This window comes from Oncorhynchus nerka, linkage group LG25 (genome assembly GCF_034236695.1).
Source record: "Oncorhynchus nerka isolate Pitt River linkage group LG25, Oner_Uvic_2.0, whole genome shotgun sequence".
Classification (NCBI taxonomy): domain Eukaryota; kingdom Metazoa; phylum Chordata; class Actinopteri; order Salmoniformes; family Salmonidae; genus Oncorhynchus; species Oncorhynchus nerka.
In genome coordinates this window covers 4,951,346-4,964,186 of record NC_088420.1, presented here as the reverse complement: position 1 = coordinate 4,964,186, position 12,841 = coordinate 4,951,346, and the positions used below count along the sequence as shown (strand labels likewise).

Genomic DNA, 12,841 nt, shown 5'->3' with positions numbered 1-12,841 from the left:
AGAACGGTCTGGTTCCTGTGAACTACAGCTAGCTATGAGAACGGTCTGGTTCCTGTGAACTACAGCTAGCTATGAGAACGGTCTGGTTCCTGTGAACTACAGCTAGCTATGAGAACCTGTGAACTACAGTCTGGTCTGGTTCCTGTGAACTACAGCTAGCTATGAGAACGGTCTGGTTCCTGTGAACTACAGCTAGCTATGAGAACGGTCTGGTTCCTGTGAACTACAGCTAGCTATGAGAACGGTCTGGTTCCTGTGAACTACAGCTAGCTATGAGAACGGTCTGGTTCCTGTGAACTACAGCTAGCTATGAGAACGGTCTGGTTCCTGTGAACTAGCTAGCTATGAGAACGGTCTGGTTCCTGTGAACTACAGCTAGCTATGAGAACGGTCTGGTTCCTGTGAACTACAGCTAGCTATGAGAACGGTCTGGTTCCTGTGAACTACAGCTAGCTATGAGAACGGTCTGGTTCCTGTGAACTACAGCTAGCTATGAGAACGGTCTGGTTCCTGTGAACTACAGCTAGCTATGAGAACGGTCTGGTTCCTGTGAACTACAGCTAGCTATGAGAACGGTCTGGTTCCTGTGAACTACAGCTAGCTATGAGAACGGTCTGGTTCCTGTGAACTACAGCTAGCTATGAGAACGGTCTGGTTCCTGTGAACTACAGCTAGCTATGAGAACGGTCTGGTTCCTGTGAACTACAGCTAGCTATGAGAACGGTCTGGTTCCTGTGAACTACAGCTAGCTATGAGAACGGTCTGGTTCCTGTGAACTACAGCTAGCTATGAGAACGGTCTGGTTCCTGTGAACTACAGCTAGCTATGAGAACGGTCTGGTTCCTGTGAACTACAGCTAGCTATGAGAACGGTCTGGTTCCTGTGAACTACAGCTAGCTATGAGAACGGTCTGGTTCCTGTGAACTACAGCTAGCTATGAGAACGGTCTGGTTCCTGTGAACTACAGCTAGCTATGAGAACGGTCTGGTTCCTGTGAACTACAGCTAGCTATGAGAACGGTCTGGTTCCTGTGAACTACAGCTAGCTATGAGAACGGTCTGGTTCCTGTGAACTACAGCTAGCTATGAGAACGGTCTGGTTCCTGTGAACTACAGCTAGCTATGAGAACGGTCTGGTTCCTGTGAACTACAGCTAGCTATGAGAACGGTCTGGTTCCTGTGAACTACAGCTAGCTATGAGAACGGTCTGGTTCCTGTGAACTACAGCTAGCTATGAGAACGGTCTGGTTCCTGTGAACTACAGCTAGCTATGAGAACGGTCTGGTTCCTGTGAACTACAGCTAGCTATGAGAACGGTCTGGTTCCTGTGAACTACAGCTAGCTATGAGAACGGTCTGGTTCCTGTGAACTACAGCTAGCTATGAGAACGGTCTGGTTCCTGTGAACTACAGCTAGCTATGAGAACGGTCTGGTTCCTGTGAACTACAGCTAGCTATGAGAACGGTCTGGTTCCTGTGAACTACAGCTAGCTATGAGAACGGTCTGGTTCCTGTGAACTACAGCTAGCTATGAGAACGGTCTGGTTCCTGTGAACTACAGCTAGCTATGAGAACGGTCTGGTTCCTGTGAACTACAGCTAGCTATGAGAACGGTCTGGTTCCTGTGAACTACAGCTAGCTATGAGAACGGTCTGGTTCCTGTGAACTACAGCTAGCTATGAGAACGGTCTGGTTCCTGTGAACTACAGCTAGCTATGAGAACGGTCTGGTTCCTGCTGAACTAACTACAGCTAGCTATGAGAACGGTCTGGTTCCTGTGAACTACAGCTAGCTATGAGAACGGTCTGGTTCCTGTGAACTACAGCTAGCTATGAGAACGGTCTGGTTCCTGTGAACTACAGCTAGCTATGAGAACGGTCTGGTTCCTGTGAACTACAGCTAGCTATGAGAACGGTCTGGTTCCTGTGAACTACAGCTAGCTATGAGAACGGTCTGGTTCCTGTGAACTACAGCTAGCTATGAGAACGGTCTGGTTCCTGCTGAACTCTGGTTCAGCTAGCTATGAGAACGGTCTGGTTCCTGTGAACTACAGCTAGCTATGAGAACGGTCTGGTTCCTGTGAACTACAGCTAGCTATGAGAACGGTCTGGTTCCTGTGAACTACAGCTAGCTATGAGAACGGTCTGGTTCCTGTGAACTACAGCTAGCTATGAGAACGGTCTGGTTCCTGTGAACTACAGCTAGCTATGAGAACGGTCTGGTTCCTGTGAACTACAGCTAGCTATGAGAACGGTCTGGTTCCTGTGAACTACAGCTAGCTATGAGAACGGTCTGGTTCCTGTGAACTACAGCTAGCTATGAGAACGGTCTGGTTCCTGTGAACTACAGCTAGCTATGAGAACGGTCTGGTTCCTGTGAACTACAGCTAGCTATGAGAACCTGGAACTCTGCTATGAGAACGGTTCCTGTGAACTACAGCTAGCTATGAGAACGGTCTGGTTCCTGTGAACTACAGCTAGCTATGAGAACGGTCTGGTTCCTGTGAACTACAGCTAGCTATGAGAACGGTCTGGTTCCTGTGAACTAGCGCTAGCTATGAGAACGGTCTGGTTCCTGTGAACTACAGCTAGCTATGAGAACGGTCTGGTTCCTGTGAACTACAGCTAGCTATGAGAACGGTCTGGTTCCTGTGAACTACAGCTAGCTATGAGAACGGTCTGGTTCCTGTGAACTACAGCTAGCTATGAGAACGGTCTGGTTCCTGTGAACTACAGCTAGCTATGAGAACGGTCTGGTTCCTGTGAACTACAGCTAGCTATGAGAACGGTCTGGTTCCTGTGAACTACAGCTAGCTATGAGAACGGTCTGGTTCCTGTGAACTACAGCTAGCTATGAGAACGGTCTGGTTCCTGTGAACTACAGCTAGCTATGAGAACGGTCTGGTTCCTGTGAACTACAGCTAGCTATGAGAACGGTCTGGTTCCTGTGAACTACACCTAGCTATGAGAACGGTCTGGTCCTGTGAACTACAGCTAGCAGCTATGAGAACGGTCTGGTTCCTGTGAACTACAGCTAGCTATGAGAACGGTCTGGTTCCTGTGAACTACAGCTAGCTATGAGAACAGAACTACAGCTAGCTGAGAACAGTCTGGTCCTGTGAACTACAGCTAGCTATGAGAACGGTCTGGTCCTGTGAACTACAGCTAGCTATGAGAACGGTCTGGTTCCTGTGAACTACAGCTAGATATGAGAACGGTCTGGTTCCTGTGAACTATCGCTAGCTATGAGAACGGTCTGGTTCCTGTGAACTATAGTTAGCTATGAGAACGGTCTGGTTCCTGTGAACTACAGCTAGCTATGAGAACGGTCTGGTTCCTGTGAACTAGCGCTAGCTATGAGAACGGTCTGGTTCCTGTGAACTACAGCTAGCTATGAGAACGGTCTGGTTCCTGTGAACTACAGCTAGCTATGAGAACGGTCTGGTTCCTGTGAACTACAGCTAGCTATGAGAACGGTCTGGTTCCTGTGAACTACAGCTAGCTATGAGAACGGTCTGGTTCCTGTGAACTACAGCTAGCTATGAGAACGGTCTGGTTCCTGCTGAACTCTGGTTCCTGTGAACAGCTAGCTATGAGAACGGTCTGGTTCCTGTGAACTACAGCTAGCTATGAGAACGGTCTGGTTCCTGTGAACTACAGCTAGCTATGAGAACGGTCTGGTTCCTGTGAACTACAGCTAGCTATGAGAACGGTCTGGTTCCTGTGAACTACAGCTAGCTATGAGAACGGTCTGGTTCCTGTGAACTACAGCTAGCTATGAGAACGGTCTGGTTCCTGTGAACTACAGCTAGCTATGAGAACGGTCTGGTTCCTGTGAACTACAGCTAGCTATGAGAACGGTCTGGTTCCTGTGAACTACAGCTAGCTATGAGAACGGTCTGGTTCCTGTGAACTACAGCTAGCTATGAGAACGGTCTGGTTCCTGTGAACTACAGCTAGCTATGAGAAGGGTCCTGTGAACTACAGCTAGCTATGAGAACGGTCTGGTTCCTGTGAACTACAGCTAGCTATGAGAACGGTCTGGTTCCTGTGAACTACAGCTAGCTATGAGAACGGTCTGGTTCCTGTGAACTACAGCTAGCTATGAGAACGGTCTGGTTCCTGTGAACTACAGCTAGCTATGAGAACGGTCTGGTTCCTGTGAACTACAGCTAGCTATGAGAACGGTCTGGTTCCTGTGAACTACAGCTAGCTATGAGAACGGTCTGGTTCCTGTGAACTACAGCTAGCTATGAGAACGGTCTGGTTCCTGTGAACTACAGCTAGCTATGAGAACGGTCTGGTTCCTGTGAACTACAGCTAGCTATGAGAACGGTCTGGTTCCTGTGAACTACAGCTAGCTATGAGAACGGTCTGGTCCTGTGAACTACAGCTAGCTATGAGAACGGTCTGGTTCCTGTGAACTACAGCTAGCTATGAGAACGGTCTGGTTCCTCTGAACTAGTGCTAGCTATGAGAACGGTCTGGTTCCTGTGATGTTCTCTGGGACTGGGATACTGTTGCTGTTCTCTGGGACTGGGGTACTGTTGATGTTCTCTGGGACTGGGATACTGTTGATGTTCTCTGGGACTGGGATACTGTTGATGTTCTCTGGGACTGGGATACTGTTGATGTTCTCTGGGACTGGGGTACTGTTGATGTTCTCTGGGACTGGGGTACTGTTGATGTTCTCTGGGACTGGGATACTGTTGATGTTCTCTGGGACTGGGATACTGTTGATGTTCTCTGGGACTGGGATACTGTTGATGTTCTCTGGGACTGGGATACTGTTGATGTTCTCTGGGACTGGGATACTGTTGATGTTCTCTGGGACTGGGGTACTGTTGATGTTCTCTGGGACTGGGGTACTGTTGATGTTCTCTGGGACTGGGATACTGTTGATGTTCTCTGGGACTGGGGTACTGTTGCTGTTCTCTGGGACTGGGATACTGTTGATGTTCTCTGGGACTGGGATACTGTTGATGTTCTCTGGGACTGGGATACTGTTGATGTTCTCTGGGACTGGGATACTGTTGATGTTCTCTGGGACTGGGGTACTGTTGATGTTCTCTGGGACTGGGATACTGTTGAAGCTACTGCTCTAAACGTGTTACAGACCTCTGAGGTTGTACATGTAGCTTATCGATGGCTATCTCTGTGTCTTTTGAGTCCGTGTCTGTGACCTCTTCTCTTCTGTCTGTGTCTGTCATCCGCAGAGGAGTGTCTGTGCCAGAATGGTGGCGTCTGTGTGGAAGTGAATGGGACCTGTGACTGCTCCTCAGGCTTCACTGGACTCTACTGTCAGTTTGGTACGTATCATATTATATTATATACTGGACTCTACTGTCAGTTTGGTACGTATCATATTATATTATATACTGAACTCTACTGTCAGTTTGGTACATATCATATTATATTATATACTGAACTCTACTGTCAGTTTGGTACGTATCATATTATATACTGGACTCTACTGTCAGTTTGGTACATATCATATTATATACTGGACTCTACTGTCAGTTTGGTACATATCATATCATATTATATACTGAACTCTACTGTCAGTTTGGTACATATCATATTATATACTGGACTCTACTGTCAGTTTGGTACATATCATATTATATTATATACTGGACTCTACTGTCAGTTTGGTACATATCATATTATATTATATACTGGACTCTACTGGCAGTTTGGTACATATCATATTATATTATATACTGGACTCTACTGTCAGTTTGGTACGTATCATATTATATTATATACTGGACTCTACTGTCAGTTTGGTACATATCATATTATATACTGGACTCTACTGTCAGTTTGGTACATATTATATTATATACTGAACTCTACTGTCAGTTTGGTACATATTATATTATATACTGAACTCTACTGTCAGTTTGGTACATATTATATTATATACTGAACTCTACTGTCAGTTTGGTTTGGTACTATATTATATTATATACATATTATATTTATACTGGACTCTACTGTCATATTATATTATATACTGGACTTTCAGTTTGGTACATATCATTATATTATATACTGAACTTATATTATATATATACTGGTCACTCTACTGTCAGTTTGGTACATATCATATTATATTATATACTGAACTCTACTGTCAGTTTGGTACATATTATATTATATTATATACTGGACTCTACTGTCAGTTTGGTACATATCATATTATATTATATACTGAACTCTACTGTCAGTTTGGTACGTATCATATTATATTATATACTGGACTCTACTGTCAGTTTGGTACATATCATATTATATACTGGACTCTACTGTCAGTTTGGTACATATCATATTATATACTGGACTCTACTGTCAGTTTGGTACATATCATATTATATTATATACTGAACTCTACTGTCAGTTTGGTACATATCATATTATATTATATACTGGACTCTACTGTCAGTTTGGTACATATCATATTATATTATATACTGAACTCTACTGTCAGTTTGGTACATATCATATTATATACTGGACTCTACTGTCAGTTTGGTACGTATCATATTATATTATATACTGAACTCTACTGTCAGTTTGGTACATATCATATTATATTATATACTGGACTCTACTGTCAGTTTGGTACATATTATATTATATACTGGACTCTACTGTCAGTTTGGTACGTATCATATTATATTATATACTGGACTCTACTGTCAGTTTGGTACGTATCATATTATATTATATACTGGACTCTACTGTCAGTTTGGTACATATCATATCATATTATATACTGAACTCTACTGTCAGTTTGGTACATATCATATTATATACTGGACTCTACTGTCAGTTTGGTACATATTATATTATATACTGGACTCTACTGTCAGTTTGGTACATATCATATTATATTATATACTGAACTCTACTGTCAGTTTGGTACGTATCATATTATATTATATACTGAACTCTACTGTCAGTTTGGTACGTATCATATTATATACTGGACTCTACTGTCAGTTTGGTACATATCATATTATATTATATACTGGACTCTACTGTCAGTTTGGTACATATTATATCATATTATATACTGAACTCTACTGTCAGTTTGGTACATATTATATTATATTATATACTGAACTCTACTGTCAGTTTGGTACATATTATATTATATTATATACTGGACTCTACTGTCAGTTTGGTACATATTATATTATATTATATTATATACTGGACTCTACTGTCAGTTTGGTACATATTATATTATATTATATACTGGACTCTACTGTCAGTTTGGTACATATTATATTATATTATATACTGGACTCTACTGTCAGTTTGGTACATATTATATCATATTATATACTGGACTCTACTGTCAGTTTGGTACGTATCATATTATATACTGGACTCTACTGTCAGTTTGGTACATATCATATTATATACTGGACTCTACTGTCAGTTTGGTACATATCATATTATATACTGGACTCTACTGTCAGTTTGGTACATATTATATTATATTATATTATATACTGGACTCTACTGTCAGTTTGGTACATATCATATTATATACTGGACTCTACTGTCAGTTTGGTACATATTATATCATATTATATACTGGACTCTACTGTCAGTTTGGTACATATTATATTATATACTGGACTCTACTGTCAGTTTGGTACATATTATATTATATTATATACTGGACTCTACTGTCAGTTTGGTACGTATCATATTATATTATATACTGGACTCTACTGTCAGTTTGGTACATATTATATTATATTATATACTGGACTCTACTGTCAGTTTGGTACATATCATATTATATTATATACTGGACTCTACTGTCAGTTTGGTACATATTATATTATATACTGGACTCTACTGTCAGTTTGGTACGTATCATATTATATTATATACTGGACTCTACTGTCAGTTTGGTACGTATCATATTATATTATATACTGGACTCTACTGTCAGTTTGGTATATATCATATTATATTATATACTGGACTCTACTGTCAGTTTGGTACATATCATATTATATTATATACTGGACTCTACTGTCAGTTTGGTACATATTATATTATATTTGGTACATGATTATATTATATACTGGACTCTACTGTCAGTTTGGTACATATTATATTATATTATATACTGGACTCTACTGTCAGTTTGGTACATATCATATTATATTATATACTGGACTCTACTGTCAGTTTGGTACATATTATATTATATTATATACTGGACTCTACTGTCAGTTTGGTACATATCATATTATATACTGGACTCTACTGTCAGTTTGGTACATATCATATATAATATATTAATCACTAGACTGTAATTGGAAACAGAGAGAAGCATTCCTACTGAATCTCATGTTGTGGAATGTACCTTACTTACAATGTGGTAGTGTCACACAGTACCAGTACCAGTCTCAGTACCAGTACCAGTCTCACCAGTACCAGTACCAGTCTCAGTACCAGTACCAGTACCAGTCTCAGTACCAGTACCAGTACCAGTACCAGTACTACATTATTCATCTCATATGCATACGTATATACTGTACTCTAGATCATCGACTGCATCCTTATGTCACTAGCCACTTTAACTATGCCACTTTGTTTACTTTGTCTACATACTCATCTCATATGTATATACTGTACTCGATACCATCTACTGTATGCTGCTCTGTACCATCACTCATTCATATATCCTTATGTACATATTCCTTATCCCCTTACACTGTGTATAAGACAGTAGTTTTGGAATTGTTAGTTAGATTACTTGTTGGTTATCACTGCATTGTCGGAACTAGAAGCACAAGCATTTCGCTACACTCGCATTAACATCTGCTAACCATGTGTATGTGACAAATAAAATTTGATTTGATTTGATTAGATTTTTACCAGTACCAGTCTCAGTACCAGTACCAGTCTCAGTACCAGTACCAGTCTCAGTACCAGTACCAGTACCAGAGTAGGTAGGCTGTAAATATGGCTTTTCAGAGTGTCAGATTAGGCTTGAATAGTGACTGTCCTTCACTTAGTTTTATCATGCTGTTTCTCTCTTTCTGACCCTCCTGTCCTCCTCAGAGGTGACCCAGACCCCATGCAGCAACAGCAGGCCGTGTCCTGACGGAGGACCCTGTCTGGAGTATGGAGGAACCTACCTGTGTACCTGTCAGACAGGTGTGGCAGACCTAGATCACAGGGACTTCTATCCTCCCTATGGTAAGAGCCTACTGTCTTCTTCTTCTTCACCTCCTCATCTTCCTCCTCCTCCTCTTCCTTCTACTCTTCCTCCTCCTCTTCCTCTTCCCTTCCTTCTACTCCTCTTCTTCCTCCTCCTACGCCTCCTCTTCCTCTACCTACTCTGCCTCCTCCTCTTCATCTTCCTCTTCTTCCTCCTCCTCTTCATCTTCCTCTTCTTCCTCCTCCTCCCCTTCCTACGCCTCCTCTTCCTACTCCGCCTCCTCCTCCTCATCTTCCTCTTCTTCCTCCTGATCTTCCTCCTCCTTCTCTTCCCTTCCTCCTCCTCCTCCTCCTCCTCCTGATCTTCCTCCTCCTCCTCCTGATCTTCCTCCTCATTCTCCCCCTTCTCTTCCTACTCCTCCTCCTCCTCATCCTCATTTTCTTCCTCCTTCTCTTCCTCCTGACCTTCCTCCTCCTTCTCTTCCTACTCCTCCTCCTCCTCTTCCTCCTGATCTTCCTCCCCACCCTCTTCACCCTCCTTCTCTTCATCCTCCTCCTCCTCCACTTCTTCTTCCTCCTCCTCTTCCTCCTGATCTTCTTCCTCCTCCTCTTCCTCCTGATCTTCTTCCTCCTCCTCTTCCTCCTGATCTTCCTCCTCCTCCCTCCTCCTCCTCCTCTCTCCTACCATGTGGTACCAAGAAACAGGGCCCTCTGACTCTGTACTATAGTGTTGCTGTACACCGGAGCCTGGTTACTATAGTGATAAACTAACTCTATGCCAGGCCAGTCTCTCGTGTCGAGGCGGGTGGCTCGCCGTGTGTGTGAGAGTCACATTCACTGTTTGGGAAGGATAAATTGAAATACGATTTATTCTGGAGTTGACTAATTGTGGAGATAATGTTTCAGCCTTCCCTGCCATGGAGTGACAGATCCTCAAGGTGTTTCTAATGACTGAACCATGCCCACACTCTCACATTAAAGTTAGGAGGTTTTTACCTTTCTCTGGTGTGTGTGTGTGTGTGTGTGTGTGTGTGTGTGTGTGTGTGTGTGTGTGTGTGTGTGTGTGTGTGTGTGTGTGTGTGTGTGTGTGTGTGTGTGTGTGTGTGTGTGTGTGTGTGTGTGTGTGTGTGTGTGTGTGTGTGTGTGTGTGTGTGTGTGTGTGTGTGTGTGTGTTTTCCAGTACAGCCTCGATCGGTCTGTGATTCGTCTCCGTGTCTGAACGGAGGTCAGTGCTATGAGAGGGATGGAGGCTACACCTGCGAGTGCAAGCATGGATACAGAGGGAAGCACTGTGAGAAAGGTAGTATGACCTCATGCTTTTACCCCATTAGCCTAGGAAACATTTACCCCATTACCATGTGAAACACTTAACCCATTACCATGTGAAACACTTAACCCATTACCCTGGGAAACATTTACCCCATTACCCTGGGAAACATTTACCCCATTACCCTGGGAAACATTTACCCCATTACCATGTGACACACTTACCCCATTACCCTGGGAAACATTTACCCCATTACCCTGGGAAACATTTACCCCATTACCCTGGGAAACATTTACCCCATTATCCTGGGAAACATTTACCCCATTACCCTGAGAAACATTTACCCCATTACCATGGGAAACATTTACCCCATTACAAATCAAATCAAATTAAATGTATTTATATAGCCCTTCGTTCCTCAGCTGATATCTCAAAGTGCTGTACAGAAACCCAGCCTAAAACCCCAAACAGCAAGCAATGCAGGTGTAGAAGCACGGTGGCTAGGAAAAACTCCCTAGAATGGCCAAAACCGAGGAAGAAACCTAGAGAGGAACCAGGCTATGTGGGGTGGCCAGTCCTCTTCTAGTTGTGCCGGGTGGAGATTATAACAGAACATGGCCAAGATGTTCAAATGTTCATAAATGACCAGCATGGTCAAATAATAATAATCCCAGGCCTCAGCCCTTGCCTTGACAGGAAGCCAGTGTAGGGAGGCTAGCACTGGAGTAATATGATCAAATTTTTTGGTTCTAGTCAGGATTCTAGCAGCCGTATTTAGCACTAACTGAAGTTTATTTAGTGCTTTATCCGGTTTTATAGTTTTATTTGAGACGACTGTACAACCATTAAGATTAATTGTCAGATTCAACAGAAGATCTCTTTGTTTCTTGGGACCTAGAACAAGCATTTCTGTTTTGTCCGAATTGTCCGAGTTTAAAAGTAGAAAGTTTGCAGCCATCCACTTCCTCATGTCTGAAACACATGCTTCTAGCGAGGGCAGTTTTGGGGCTTCACCATGTTTCATTGAAATGTACAGCTGTGTGTCATCCGTATAGCAGTGAAAGTTAACATTATGTTTTCAAATGACATCCCCAAGAGGTAAAATATAGTGAAAACAATAGTGGTCCTAAAACGGAACCTTGAGGAACACCGAAATTTACAATTGAGTTGTCAGAGGACAAACCATTCACAGAGACAAACTCTGATATCTTTCCGACAGATAAGATCTAAACCAGGCCAGAACTTGTCCGTGTAGACCAATTTGGGTTTCCAATCTCTCCAAAAGAATGTGGTGATCGATGGTATCAAAAGCAGCAATAAGGTCTAGGAGCACGAGGACAGATGCAGAGCCTCGGACTGATGCCATTAAAAGGTCATTTACCACCTTCGCAAGTGCAGTCTCGGTGCTATGATGGGGTCTAAAACCAGACTGAAGCATTTCGTATTCATTGTTTGTCTTCAAGAAGGCAGTGAGTTGCTGCGCAACAGCCTTTTCTAAAAATTTTGAGAGGAATGGAAGATTCGATATAGACCGATAGTTTTTTATATTTTCTGGGTCAAGGTTTGGCTTTTTCAAGAGAGGCTTTATTACTGCCACTTTTAGTGAGTTTGGTACACATCCGGTGGATAGAGAGCTGTTTATTATGTTCAACATAGGAGGGCCAAGCACAGGAAGCAGCTCTTTCAGTAGTTTAGTTGGAATAGGGTCCAGTATGCAGCTTGAAGGTTTAGAGGCCATGATTATTTTCATCATTCTGTCAAGAGATATAGTACTAAAACACTTGAGTGTCTCTCGGCAGAGTTGTGCAGACTCAGGACAACTGAGCTTTGAAGGAATACGCAGATTTAGAGAGGAGTCCGTAATTTGCTTTCTAATAATCATGATCTTTGCCTCAAAGAAGTTCATGAATTTATCACTGCTGAAGTGAAAGCCATCCTCTCTTGGGGAATGTTGCTTTTTAGTTAGCTTTGCGACAGTATCAAAAAGGAATTTCGGATTGTTCTTATTTTCCTCAATTAAGTTGGAAAAATAGGATGATGGAGCAGCAGTGAGGGCTCTTCGATACTGCACGGTACTGTCTTTCCAAGCTAGTCAGAAGACTTCCAGTTTGGTGTAGCAGCAGTAAGGGCTCTTCGGTACTGCACGGTACTGTCTTTCCAAGCTAGTCGGAGGACTTCCAGTTTGGTGGAGCAGCAGTGAGGGCTCTTCGATACTGCACGGTACCGTCTTTCTAAGCTAGTCGGAAGACTTCCAGTTTGGTGTGGCGCCATTTCCGTTCCAATTTTCTGGAAGCTTGCTTCAAAGCTCAGGTATTTTCTGTGTACCAGGGAGCTAGTTTCTTATGAGAAATGTTTTTAGTTTTTAGCGGGGCAACTGCA

General features: G+C 42.8%; 1 protein-coding gene across 1 annotated transcript in view; it reads left to right on the top strand.

Annotated features, from left to right (window-relative positions):
* The window catches only part of LOC115127709 (sushi, nidogen and EGF-like domain-containing protein 1), a 197,406-nt gene that overhangs the window by 141,719 nt on the left and 42,846 nt on the right, over window positions 1-12,841 (top strand). The window contains exons 11-13 of the mRNA XM_065009494.1: window positions 5,214-5,306; window positions 9,097-9,234; window positions 10,376-10,495. Coding sequence (XP_064865566.1) covers window positions 5,214-5,306; window positions 9,097-9,234; window positions 10,376-10,495 — 351 coding nt within the window. The remainder of the gene's footprint in view (window positions 1-5,213; window positions 5,307-9,096; window positions 9,235-10,375; window positions 10,496-12,841) is intronic.